At 58.0% G+C, this 12,156-nt stretch overlaps 1 protein-coding gene across 1 annotated transcript in view; it reads left to right on the forward strand.

Annotated features, from left to right (window-relative positions):
• The window catches only part of LOC121353823 (voltage-gated potassium channel subunit beta-1-like), a 56,565-nt gene that overhangs the window by 24,567 nt on the left and 19,842 nt on the right, over positions 1-12,156 (forward strand). The window contains exon 2 of the mRNA XM_041467983.1: positions 11,510-11,632. Within this exon, the coding sequence (XP_041323917.1) occupies positions 11,510-11,632 (123 nt within the window). The remainder of the gene's footprint in view (positions 1-11,509; positions 11,633-12,156) is intronic.

Consider the following 12,156-nt stretch of genomic DNA (forward strand, 5'->3'; position numbering starts at 1 on the left):
CATGAAAGTTCTATGGCATACCTATATTTTCCTTTTGGCATTGACTTCACCATAAAAACTGACACAGAAAAGCAGCTTCAGCTGTGCTGGCTGGGAAACGGCTGCAGCTGCTTCTCTGAGCCATCAAACAGCCCACAGTGGTGGGGTTGGAAGGGATGCCATGGGCAGGGACACCTCCCACTCTCCCAGGTTGCTCCAAGCCCTGTCCAGCATGGTAATTTTTTCCCAATATTCCATCCATCCCTGCTCTGTGGCTGTGGGAAGCCATTCCCTCCTACCCTGTCTCCCCAGGCCCTTGTTCAGCAATTCTTCAAATCTTTAAAAAAATTTATTTTCTCTGTTAAAAACCAAAAGTCCCGTGCAGTAATTAAAAGATAAATTCCATTATTTTTCCCAGTGATTTCCCTACCTCGGGCTGCTTGTTTTTAAAACAGCTCCTGAAAATCACCTTTGTCTGAATATTGTTGCAGGGGTAGATTGCCCCTCCAAAGGGGTCTCCCCTTCCTGAGCCATCCCTGAGGGTGCTCCTGGATGCTGATGGGATGGAGCTGCCTTGGGCTGTGCTGAGAGCCCGGAGTTACCCTGGGGCTGCCCAGATCCCCTCCCCAGTCCCGGGATTGTGCCAGAATCAGCCTCTCTTGCCTATGGAGAAAGCTCCTGTTCCTCATTTCCAGCTGATTCCACTTCAGCTCGGCGACCGATGCTTTCCAGGGTGGGCCGGGGGATGGGGAGGCACCCCCGACAGGCTTTTACTGGTTGTACTTTGCCTCTTCGGCTGGGAGGTGGCACGGAAAGCAGGGCAGATGGCATTTCTGGTGCCAGCCCTGAGGGGTTTGGCGGCTGTGCCCCTGCACGCAGGCATGATTCGGATACTGATTTCCAAAAAGCGGGATGCGGTCAGCGGGCGGGGCAGGGCGTGTCCCGGGGCTCTGTGTCCATCCCCAGCAGCCCCACGGGGCTGGGGACCGCCAGGGGACACTGGGGACAGCGGGGGCCGCGGTCGCCCCTCGCACAGCCGGGATGGGATGGCGCTCTCCCTTGTTCCTCTCATTTCTGGCACTAACTTGATTCCATCAAGGGTTTTTTGCACGGATCACGTAATCCCCTCAGCCATCTGAAATCCTGCACTTTAAAAGCCTCGCTGCGGAATGACAAAGAGGTTTTTTTTTTCCCTTGCAGCCGGGGTCGGCCGATGACGAAGCGCGGCGGGGGCAGCGCCGTGGGCAGCGCTCGGGATGCGCTCGGGATGCGCTCGGGATGCGCCGGGACGGGCCCGGGGCAGGAGCTGCTCCCGTGAAACCCCCGCCCCGGCACCCCCCGCTGACCCCGGTAATTCTGGGGGTCCCCGGGCAGCTGTGCCCGGCTGCGGGCGGGCTCGGGGGCCGCGGGCTCGGGGCCATCTCCTCTGCCTTATCCACATTTAATGCGTCATCTGCAACTTCAGCGAGCACGCAGCCCGGGAAAGCGCTGGGGAGCTGCAGCTGAGGCGACCACCCACGCAGCCGGTGGCCCTGCGAGGACGGGAGGGGAGCTGGGAAGTGAGGAGGGAGCCAGGGAACGGGGGCTGGATGCCCTTCAGGCACCCGCTCGTCCCCTGTGCCATCCACGGCTGGGCTGGGTGCCCAGCTGGGTGCCCACTGCCCAGGAGCCTCCTCCTGCCTCCCCCAGAGCCCTTCCCAGCCCTACCTTGTCTCTGCTGTTATTGCACCAAGCAGTTTGTGTCCTGTTTGGTGTCACTGAGGCAGTCCTGAGCAGGGCTGCGTGGCAGGGAGGGGGCACAGAGGGACACCGGGGACTGGCTGTGGGCTGGCAGTGTCCCAGGCCGGGCTGGACAGGGCTTGGAGCAGCTGGGACAGTGGGAGGTGTCCCCGCCGTGGCAGAGGTGCAGTGGGATGATCTTTAGGGTCCCTTGTGACCCAAACCCTTCTGGGGTTCTGTGATCCATCTGCCCTGAGAGCAGGAAGGCAGCGTTGCTCTGGGAGCTCCTTCCCTGCGCTGCACGTGACCCAAATGCAATTCCCTTTTATTTCTGTAACAGGTAGGAGATCACACAGCAGTTTGCAGAGAAGCAAACACGAGCGCAGTCACAGTGCAGGTGTCAGATTGAATGCCAGAGCAGAGTGAAGGATGCACGTGCTCAAGTAAGAGCAGAAATCTGTGTTTTCAGCTTGCACAACTCGGGCCACCTACGCTGGTCCAGCTGCTGCAGCTTTGTGTGTTTATCTGTGCTGCTCTTCAGTTGGGAACAGAGGTAAAAAGTCACTGAGATTTGATGCTCTGCATAAATATCCAAACTTCATCAAGGCAGGAGCGTTTGGGCAACGCTCCCAGGGATGCCCAGGTGGGAGTGCTGGGGTGGCTGTGCAGGGCCAGGGCTGGCACTGGGGGACCCCTGGGGGTCCCTTCCAGCTCAGATGTTCTGTGATTCTGATTCTCTCTCTGTGCTGCAGTTTTGTGCCTGGAGCTGTCCTGACCTCTCTCCACACGAGGAACCTTGGCTGGACGTGGTGCCTTGGGCTGGGCACACAAAGGTGCCAGGGCCACGGGCTGCTGTGGGCACAGGTGGCACTGTGGGGAGGAGGTGGCACTGTGGGGATCAAGGTGGCACTGTGGGCACAGGTGGCACTGCAGACATAGGTGGCACTGTGGGGAGGATGTGGCACTGTGGGGATCAAGGTGGCACTGTGGGCACAGGTGGCACTGTGGGGACAGGTGGCACTGCAGGCACAGGTGGCACTGCGGGCACAGGTGGCACTGTGGGGATCAAGGTGGCACTGCAGGCACAGGTGGCACTGCAGGCACAGGAGGGCCCCTCTCAGCTGGGCTGTGTCCCGTGGATGGGACGGAGCAGTTTGGGTCGCATTGGGGTAAAACAGGCTCCGTTTAGGAACAGGGAATGTTTCCGAGGGACAAGCAGGCAGGTGGGCTGTGCAGAGCCAGGAAAGCTGCCCAGCAGGGTTTGCTCCACCCCGCCCTTTTTGTTTTGCATTATTGACGGCTTTAACCCCATCCTCGCCGAACCGTTTCTCCCCAGCAGTGAGCACTTTCTGCGGCACCCGCAGAGCAGCGGGGACGCTGTGGTTTGTCCCTGCCCGGGCTGCTGCGGGTGTCCTGGGGCGCTCAGCCCCCCAGCAGTGCAGCAGAGGGGTTTGTGACCCCGGGCCACCCAAAGCAGAGGGGTTTGTGACCCCGGGCCACCCAAATCTCGGGTTTGTGACCCCGGGCCAGCCCCAGCTCGGGTTTGTGGTCCCCGGGCCAGCCCCAGCTCGGGTTTGTGACCCCGGGCCACCCAAAGCAGAGGGGTTTGTGACCCCGGGCCATCCAAAGCTCGGGTTTGTGGTCCCCGGGCCACCCAAATCTCGGGTTTGCAGTCCCCGGGCCACCCAAAGCTCGGGTGTGTGACCCCGGGCCACCCAAAGCTCGGGTGTGTGACCCCGGGCCACCCAAATCTCGGGTTTGTGACCCCGGGCCAGCCCCAGCTGCGGCTCCATGGCTCGATCCCCGCGGCACGGGTCCAGGCGAGCTGCTGTGCACTTGGGAAGTGTTTTGTTCCCGACATGAGACGCACAAAGCATTATTTGTCTCTCCTGCCGCCCACGGCAGGCAGAGACAAGCTCCTGCCACCGGAGCCTGGCCCGGGGACAGCTCCTGATGCTCGAGAGCCGCGGGGCTTTGGGAGCCGAGGGAGCCGGAGGAAACCGGGCTGAGGGCAGGAAGCCACCCAAGTTAATTAACGGCGAGAATTAGCACCTCCGTGGGGCCCAGCCTCGGCTCCCTGCGAGCCTGAGCCCGACGGATGGTGACAAATGGATGTACCCGAGGTGTCGGGACCAGCTGAGCATCTTGAGCATCTTCCAGGACGTGCAGGGCGCTGGCCAAGCACACGAGAGCGACTTTTAAACACAGGCAGGGAGTGATGGAACACGGGGGAAGAGCTGAAATAAAAGGAGGAGAGATTTAGATTAGATGCTGGGGAGAAATTCTTTACTCAGAGGGTGGGGAAGCCCTGGCACAGGCTGCCCAGAGAACTGGCAGTGCCCAAGCCAGGCTGGACACTGGGGCAGTGGGAGGTGTCCCTGCCATGGCAGGGTGGCACTGGGTGGGCTTTAATGTCCCTCCAACCCAAACCATTCTGGGATTCTGTGATTCTGTTATTTTTCCCTGCAGGAGCCAGGGATGGAGCTGGGGTCAAGGGCAAACTTGTCACTGTCCCCACTCCACAGGTGACAGGTGAGGGACATCAGATGAGCTGCAGCGGGAGAGGGAGATGGGGAGGGTCTCTGCTTTCATCAGATTTTGGTGTCTCTTGAAACAGCCTCTTTTTTCAGGGAATAAATTACATATTTTATTCATTTCTGCACAGAAAGGAGCGGTTCTGGAGCCCTGATGGGGATGTTTCTAAGCAACGTTGTTTTCCCACCACCAGCGTCAGGAGCAGTGACTTTTTTACTATTTTTTTTCATATTTTTGTAGCAATAAGACAAACTCTCTGCAGTTTATATCAGGAAAGCTGTGCCATGATTTCCCCAGTTTGGCTGTATCCCCCCACCTGTGAGGGGGTGTGTGAGGGGTCCCCTGGGGGTCACCTTCCCCCCGGTTGCTGCGCTGGGACCGTCCCCTCAGGTTTTATTTTGGTAGAGTTTGGCTGCTGTGGGCACAAGCACAGACACAGGGCAACGAAACCAGGCTTGGAAGGAGCCAAAAGCAGCTTTATCTGAATTCTGTGGAGCTCTCTCAAGCCTGGAGATTCTTCTGTGGGTGTGGACTCAGAAATGTTTTAGTCATTGTATGTGTTATTGCAGAGATTTTATTTAAAACTTCTGGTTTTGCATGGGGGGAAAATCCTCTCCTGTCTCATTTCGGATGGATGGATGGATGGATGGATGGGAGATGGAGAGATGGATGGATTGGTAGAAGGGTGAATGGATAGACAGAGCAATAGATGGATGGATGGATAGATGGATTCATAGATGGATGAATAAATGCATGGATGGGAGATAGATAGATTAAGAGATAGATTAAGAGATAGATAGATAGATAGATAGATAGATAGATAGATAGAAGGGTGGATGAATGGATAGATAAATCAATAGATAGATGGATAGACAGATCAATAGATGGATGGATGGATAGATAGATTAATACATGGATGGATGGGTGAATAAATGCATGAATGGGAGATAGATAGATAGATAGATATAGATAGTAAGGTGAATGGGTGGACAGATAAATCAATGGATGGATGGATGGATAAATAGAAAGCTGGATGGCTGGATAGATCCACAGATAAACAGGCAGACAGGATGGTTATCCTGATCCCTTCCAGCTGGGAATGCTGCAGGGGAAGGGAAGATTTGGGCTGATTTGGAGGGTGTTAATTGAAGAGGCCAAACCCAAACTGTCCCTGCTCCCAACAGTGAAGGGAAGCAAATCCCCACCTGGGCAAGGGAATGTGTTGTGCTGTAATTGCTCTGTCCCTGAAGGACACAGGAACCCTTGTAGGTTAACGAGGTAATTAAGCAGCACAAGTGTCTCAGGCCATAAATCTCTGCCAGGGAAGGGGTGGGTTGTGTGCCTGTGTGGGGTTTGTGCTGCTCTTCCAGCTCTGCGTGCCCTGCAGGAGCTGGGCTGATGCACGGTGGGTGGGGAGGGAATGGGAGAAGGATGGTGAGGGTTTCCTGAGGAGGGAATGGGAGAGGGATGGTGAGGGTTTCCTGAGGAAAGGGATGGTGAGGGTTTCCTGAGGAGGGGAGCTGCCCTTCCCTGCTGCTGGCTGAGGGGTTTGCCTGGGGCTGGGCTGGGTTTGGGAGGATGGAGGTGGCCCTGCAGGGACAGTGACAGCCCCGGGGCAGCTCCCGGTCCCTCAGCCCAGCGCACTCAGTGTCTCAGTGCCACCGCTGGGCTCTCACCATTCCCCTGCTCAGCGTTAATTACAGCCCCACAATGACAATTGTTTTCTGCCCTGTGCCACAGCAGACAGCCCGCTCTGTGGCACGGGGTGCTTTGCAGGGATGTTTCACCCCTGCTTCCTCTCCTTTCTTTGCTTGAGGAGCCTCTTGGCTCTGCCCCCCTGCAGGGCTCTGCTGTCCCTGTGGCCTCAGCAGCGGGTGTCACACAGATGTCACCGTGTCGGGTTTTTTCTCCTAAAGCTTTGGTTTGTCTGCCAGAGCTGAGCCTCATCCTCCCCACAGCCCTGCTCTCCAGTTCCCCTCTCTCCTGGCTCCCCAGGATGTCTGTGCCTGCTCCCCTGGGAGCTCCCTGCTCATCCCACATCTCTATGTACATATATAAATTACAATTCCTTTGGTTCTCCTTCAGCTCTGCCTGCACAGTCAGCACTCGCCCTTCCCAGGGAATAATTCCACTCCAAATTCCCATGAAAACCATGAAGGAGGCATGGGGTGAGGGAAGAGGCACAAGAGGGGCTGGGAATTTTCCATGCCATGCTCGAGCCTCGCTGCTGCCCTGTGCTGAGGGAGGCTTAGGCTGGGCACTGCTGGTTTAAGGCAGGACTCTGTGCAGCATCCAGGAGCAAGGGAAGGTGAAACTCAATCCTAGGGGACTTTTCCTTGTAATGTGGCCCTGGTTGAAGCCTGGATTAAGTGTGTAATGTTGACTTTAGTTAAAAGACTCTTGGAAACCTGTGATATTTCCTCCTGTCTTTTTACTGTCAGGTTTTATCCCAGATGCCTCTGTGCTGCTGCAGGATGTGTTAGTCCTCCCTTTCCCTCTGTGCTGCTTCTTCACTTTCTGATGTTGAACTGCAGGGCTCTTGAAGCCAAAAATGGTCACCTTGGCCTTTAGTGTGCATGTTGGACCCTGGTGCTTTCTTTGGCCACAGAATGAGCCCTCCTCACCCAGCACTCCCAACTGGATGCATCTCTAGGATTTTCCTTGGTTTTGCCCATCAACTCCTCACAGTTAGGTGGCTGACAAGCAAAATGATGGCTTTTCCCCCAGATTTAAGGAGCTGGAGGCTTTTGCGGCTCTGGGGGTGTCCTCTGGTGCCTCCCTGTCCTGCACAGGCTGGTGTCAGCCCCGAGTCCCCTCCATTTAACAAGATAATTAACTGGGCTTATTCAGCCCTGCTTAGAGCCAAAGTGTCTCTTCTGCCTGCTGTGTGAGAAGGACTCGGTGCTGGGCTGGGTTTGGGCTGTGGCTCTCCTGAGGGGAGTCAGGAGTGGTCCCGTGGGGGCTGAGCTGTGTGTCTGCTGGGACCGAGCCACGGGCAAGGTGGCTCAGAGCCTGTGAGCCCAGGATGTGTGCCCAGGCAGGGCTCTGCCCTCTGTGCAGCCTGGCGAGGGCTGGCAGCAGCTGAGCTGACTTTTCCACGTCTCTGTGCAGCTGGCATTGCCCCTCCAGCTGCAGAGCTGTGCCCACCTGGGGCAAAACCCTGAGCTCAGCCCAGGGAAAGCCCCACCAGCCAGTGGGCATCACCTGGGTGTGGGTGAGGAAGAGGAAGGAGCAGCACGGCTGGGATTGTCCTGGGCAGAGGGGGTGACCAGCCTTGGGGCTGTGCCACCCGAGGGTCCTGTCTGGCCTGGAGGTGCCAGCCCTTCCCTGCTATCCCTGGCAGGGAGGTGCCAGCCCTTCCCTGCTATCCCTGGCAGGGAGGTGCCAGCCCTTCCCTGCTGCCCCGGGCTGGGCTCTCAGCTCCTCGCCAGCCTTTTCCCTGCCTGGCACCTGGCTCTGGCAGCAGCTCCCGGGAATGCTGCCCCGGCTCCCTGCAGGGCTGCTGCCCCAGCCCGCCAGGATCCCTCGGGAGCAAGGAAAAGCCTAGCCAAGGGGATGGCAGCCGTGCCCGCCTGCTGGGTGCCCCGGGCGGTGCTCAGCGGGTGCCAGGCTCCAGGCTGTGTTTGTGTGACTCAGCTCTGCTGCTGCGGGGACGTGCTGCCAGCCCGGGCTGCTGCTGGGCAGGGAAATGGCACCTTGGGTGGTGCCAGCACAGCGGGGCCGGCAAAACCCGCCCGACGGAGAGGGGCTCTGGGGGGGATGAAGCCCCCTTGTCCTGGCTGTCCCCTGGTCAGCGCCACTCCCCAGGACAGGGCAGCACAGACACTGCTCACTGTCCCGAGGCTGCAAAGATTTGAAGTTAAAATACATCCTGGAGCTACGAACAGCAGAAGGGCTGGGGTGTCCCTTCTCTCCCCAGAATAAAGCAGTGCCCTGGGGCTCTGCGGGCTGAGGTGGCTGCAGCTGTTGTGCCTTGGAGGTTTTGGTGGCCTCGGGAGGTTTGCACAGCTCCACTGTGGGTGCTGTCCCCCAAAAGCTCTCCTTGCTGCCCCTTTCCCATCCCCTGCGGGGCTCTCCAGTGCCAGGCTGGGCTCGGCTGTAGCCCAGCAGTGTGTGCTGCTTGGCTTTGGGCTCTGGCTTTACAAGAGCTCAGCTGAGGGGCTGAGCACCTTCAGGCCTGCCTTGTGGTGCAGGTTTGGGGTCAAGGCGAGGAAAAGGAGGCGGCTGCAGGCTGGGAGGTGGGAGCTGTGTGGCTGCAGGGCTGGGGCCCGGCACAGATAAATCCTGGGTTCTCTGTGTGCTGGGCAGTGCTCTGTGGGAGCACAGCCGTGGCTCCACGCCTGCAAAGCACGGCAGGAGCAGCACGATGGCTGTGCTAATGGAAACCAGGAGAGGCTGGGTCAGAGCTGACTTTCAATCAGCTGCTTTGGCCAGGAAACCAGAAATCCTCAGAGACCAGAGATCCTGCTTTGTCCTCTCTAACAGCTACTCTGTCACAGAGCGGAATTCCTTCCCACTATTCCACCTAACCCCCGGCAGTGGGAAGCCATTCCCCTTGTCCCCAGCTCTCCTGGAGCCCCTGGAGCCCAGCAGGTGAGCTCCCTGAGCTCGCTGGCGCGGGCACCCAGCGGTTTCCCAGGAGGATGCTCGGCTGTGCACGGCCAGAGCAGCTGCTCCTGCTGGACTGGGATTTGTTCCATCCCCATTCCCAGCACCTCCCAGGCCCTGCTCCCAGCACAGCCAGCCTCGGGAGCTGTGGGCTGCTGCCAGTTCAGCTGCAGGCACGGAGCTGCTGCAGGGGAAGCACAGAGAGCTTTCACTGCCCCGTTACTTGGAGACAGCCCATTGATTTCACCTGGCACTTGTGCAGCTTCGGGCACGTGTCTGTCTGTCTGTCTGCTCCATCTGCACCCACCTGTCTGCTGCAGGATGGGTGTGAGTGGAGATGCACGTGAGTATTTGCTTGGTGGGTGTTTGTGGCTTTCTCGCCGGTTTGTTTCTTCTGTTTTGGGGGGCAGAGGAGAAGCAGGTGTTGGGTGGTGAATTCCAGACCAATTCCTGCTCTGCAGGAGGAGCCAGGGCTGGGCTCAGTGGGCTCTGACACAGCACCAGGGCTGGGCTGGGACCAGTTCCCACTGGTGTGGGCAGTTCCCACTGGTGTGGGCAGTTCCCACCGGTGTGGGCAGCTCCCCGTGCTGGTGGGGCCTCTCTGCACACCTGGGGGTGCTCTCCAGGCTGGGCCAGGGGCTCAGCAATCCCCCTGCCCAGCAGCCTCCCAGCTCCCTTTGCAGAGAGATCTGGCCCTGCAGGGATTTGGCATTTCCAGCGTCAGTTTCCCAAATATTTGGGTCAGGTGTGCGCTGAGCAAATGGCAGAGCTCTGGAAATCCAAACACAACATTTCTGCCCGGATTTGTTGGCTGAGCAGGCTCTTCACAGAGCTGGGTGTTGCTCCCTGGAGCAAACCTGGCGTGTTTTACCCCAAAAGCTGCCTGGGGTGGGGAGGGGGCAGCCCTGGCGTGGTGGCACAGGGGAGCTGTGGGGAAGGACAGGACCATCACAGGGGTCTGGGCTGAGACCCTGCAGCAGATCCCACTGCCAGGGGTGGTGAGTCCTGTAAAGGCAGGGAAACACCCCAGAGATGCACTCACCGTGTGTCCCTACAAATGCACTTATATAGGGGTGTACAAAGGGATGTGTGGAGAGGATCTGTGTTTGCACATAGATACTGGGAATATCTGTGTGTGGATATAAAAAGGGGTGTATATCAAGGGTGTGCCCATGGGTATATAGATCTGAGGGGTAGATGTGGGTATTTCCATTAAAGATTACACATAAAGGGTATGGATATGCCTAGAGCTGAAGGGCATACATGCAAAGGGGGTATATAAAAATATATATATGTGCAAATATATATAAAGGGTGTATGTGTAGATGTGTATTTATTTTTGTATGGAGAGAGGAGTTTGTGGCTGAGCTGTGCCCACAGACTTTGAAGAGCAAAGATCAGGTCCGTGAGAAATAGGATTAAAATCCTGTAAAATAATTGGAAGCTGTGAGGGAATGAGCAGCAGCACTTGACTCCAAGGGGTGTTCTGGGGTGGGTGGGCTGTGTCCAGAGGGAATGCAGAAATCCCCATCCCATGGGTCTGGGGTTCTGGAATTCCTGCCCTCGGTGCTGCAGCTCTGGGGCTTTGCCTTTGAGCCCCCCAAGGGTTCCAGTCAGGATGGGGAGGATTTGTGCTGCTCTGGGCATGGATGGGTTTGGTGGGCAGGCTCCAGCTGTGCTTGCACTCAAAAGATGGAGGGGAAAAAAAAAAAAGAAAAAGGGAAAAAAAAGGAAAACTAGAAAAGGAATAAAGAAGAAAAAATAGAACACACACACAAAAAGAGGTCAGTGCCTGCCCTAGCTGTGCTGTGAGCCTGGGGGCTCGTGGGGCTGGAGATGCAGCTGCAGCTTTTCAAACGTGCAGGTTTCAGACCTGCAGCTCAGGTTCCTGTGTCTCCCAGCATCTGAAATCCCCATGAGCAGCACTAAATGTTGGGTGCAGCAGTGCGTTCAGGGGTCCTGGAGAGGTGGGAACATGGGCAGCCCTGCCCCAAGGTCTGGCTGGTGCTGGGCTGGTCCTCCTGCCCCCCTGGGATGCTCCTCAGGGAAATTGTGCTGCAGGAATGAAAAGCTGACACGGCCAGGAATCCAGTGTGGAGACATGGGCCGGGCTGGAAGCACAGGTCACAGCCTGGGGTGTGCTGCCCAAGCCCTCCCCTGACCCTGCCCGGGGCCAGCAGGGCTTTTCCTTCTGTTTTGTTTCATTTGGCTGCCAATAACTCCGCAGGAAGGGCAGGCACTGCTCGAGGTGCCTGCAGCAGAGGGATGGGCAGGGATTTATTCCTGATCCTGCCCCGTGGCAGGGGGGGAACGGGATGAGCTGCAAGGCCCTTCCCACCCAAAGCACTCTGGGCTGCTGTGCAAGTGCAGGGAAGGTTTGTGGGACCCCAAACCTTGGTGGTGTTGGTGGGTGTGAGCTACAGCTGAATGTGTTGGGGTTTACTGCCAGCCCTGAGCACTCAGGGAGGAGGAGGAGGAGGATGGAAGCACACCCACCCCTCCCCAGCCTGGGTGCCCAGGTCCCACCGTGGGAGATCTGCCCCTTTTGGAGGAAAACACATCTGGGCAAAAGCTGTGCCTTGTCCCCTCCAGCTGCTGGCTTCCCGTGGGGTTGTGCTGTGTGTCCCTCAGGGGCTGACCTGCATTTTCTGTTTTCTTTTCCTTCCAGAAACCTTGGCAAGTCCGGGCTGCGAGTGTCGTGCCTGGGGCTGGGTGAGTACCTCTGGCCCCTGTGCCAGCCCTCCGGGGCAGCTGTGGGACCCTCTGGTGTGCCCCGTCCCTGCGAGGAGCAGTGCAGGGACCCCACGGAGTGTCCCCAGGGCCAGCTGGGCTCGGGCAGAGCTCCATCCCGTGCGTCCCATCCCCTGTGTGCCCTGTTTCCCCCTGGCTGCAGCAGCACACAATTCCATAGCCATGCTCCATCCCCCCTGTGCTGTTTCCTGGGGAAGGGTTCTGCTCCTGGAGAGCTCCTGCTGCCTTTACTCAGAGAAATGCTCTGAAGTGCAGCCCCTGGGGCACGAGATCGCGTTGTGTGATGGAGACGAGCCCCGCAGGGAGGAGGAGGAGGCTGAGCTCTGCTGTGAGCTCCTCCGGCAGTGCCAGGCTGGGCACCAGGACGGTGCAGCCCCAGGGATGGAGCTGTGCCCCAGCACAGCCCCCCAGCCCATTCCTGCTTCCCGGGGGCCGCAGTGCTGCCACAGGAGCTGCAGAACCACCTCAGGCTCCTTAAAGAATGGCTAGGAAGGCAGCAGCCAGCCCAGGCTGAGCAGGAATTTATGAAATTGTGGAGTTTGATGGCGCATTTTGGTTTATTGC

This window comes from Pyrgilauda ruficollis, unplaced genomic scaffold (genome assembly GCF_017590135.1).
Source record: "Pyrgilauda ruficollis isolate IOZ18807 unplaced genomic scaffold, ASM1759013v1 scaffold21, whole genome shotgun sequence".
NCBI lineage: Eukaryota > Metazoa > Chordata > Aves > Passeriformes > Passeridae > Pyrgilauda > Pyrgilauda ruficollis.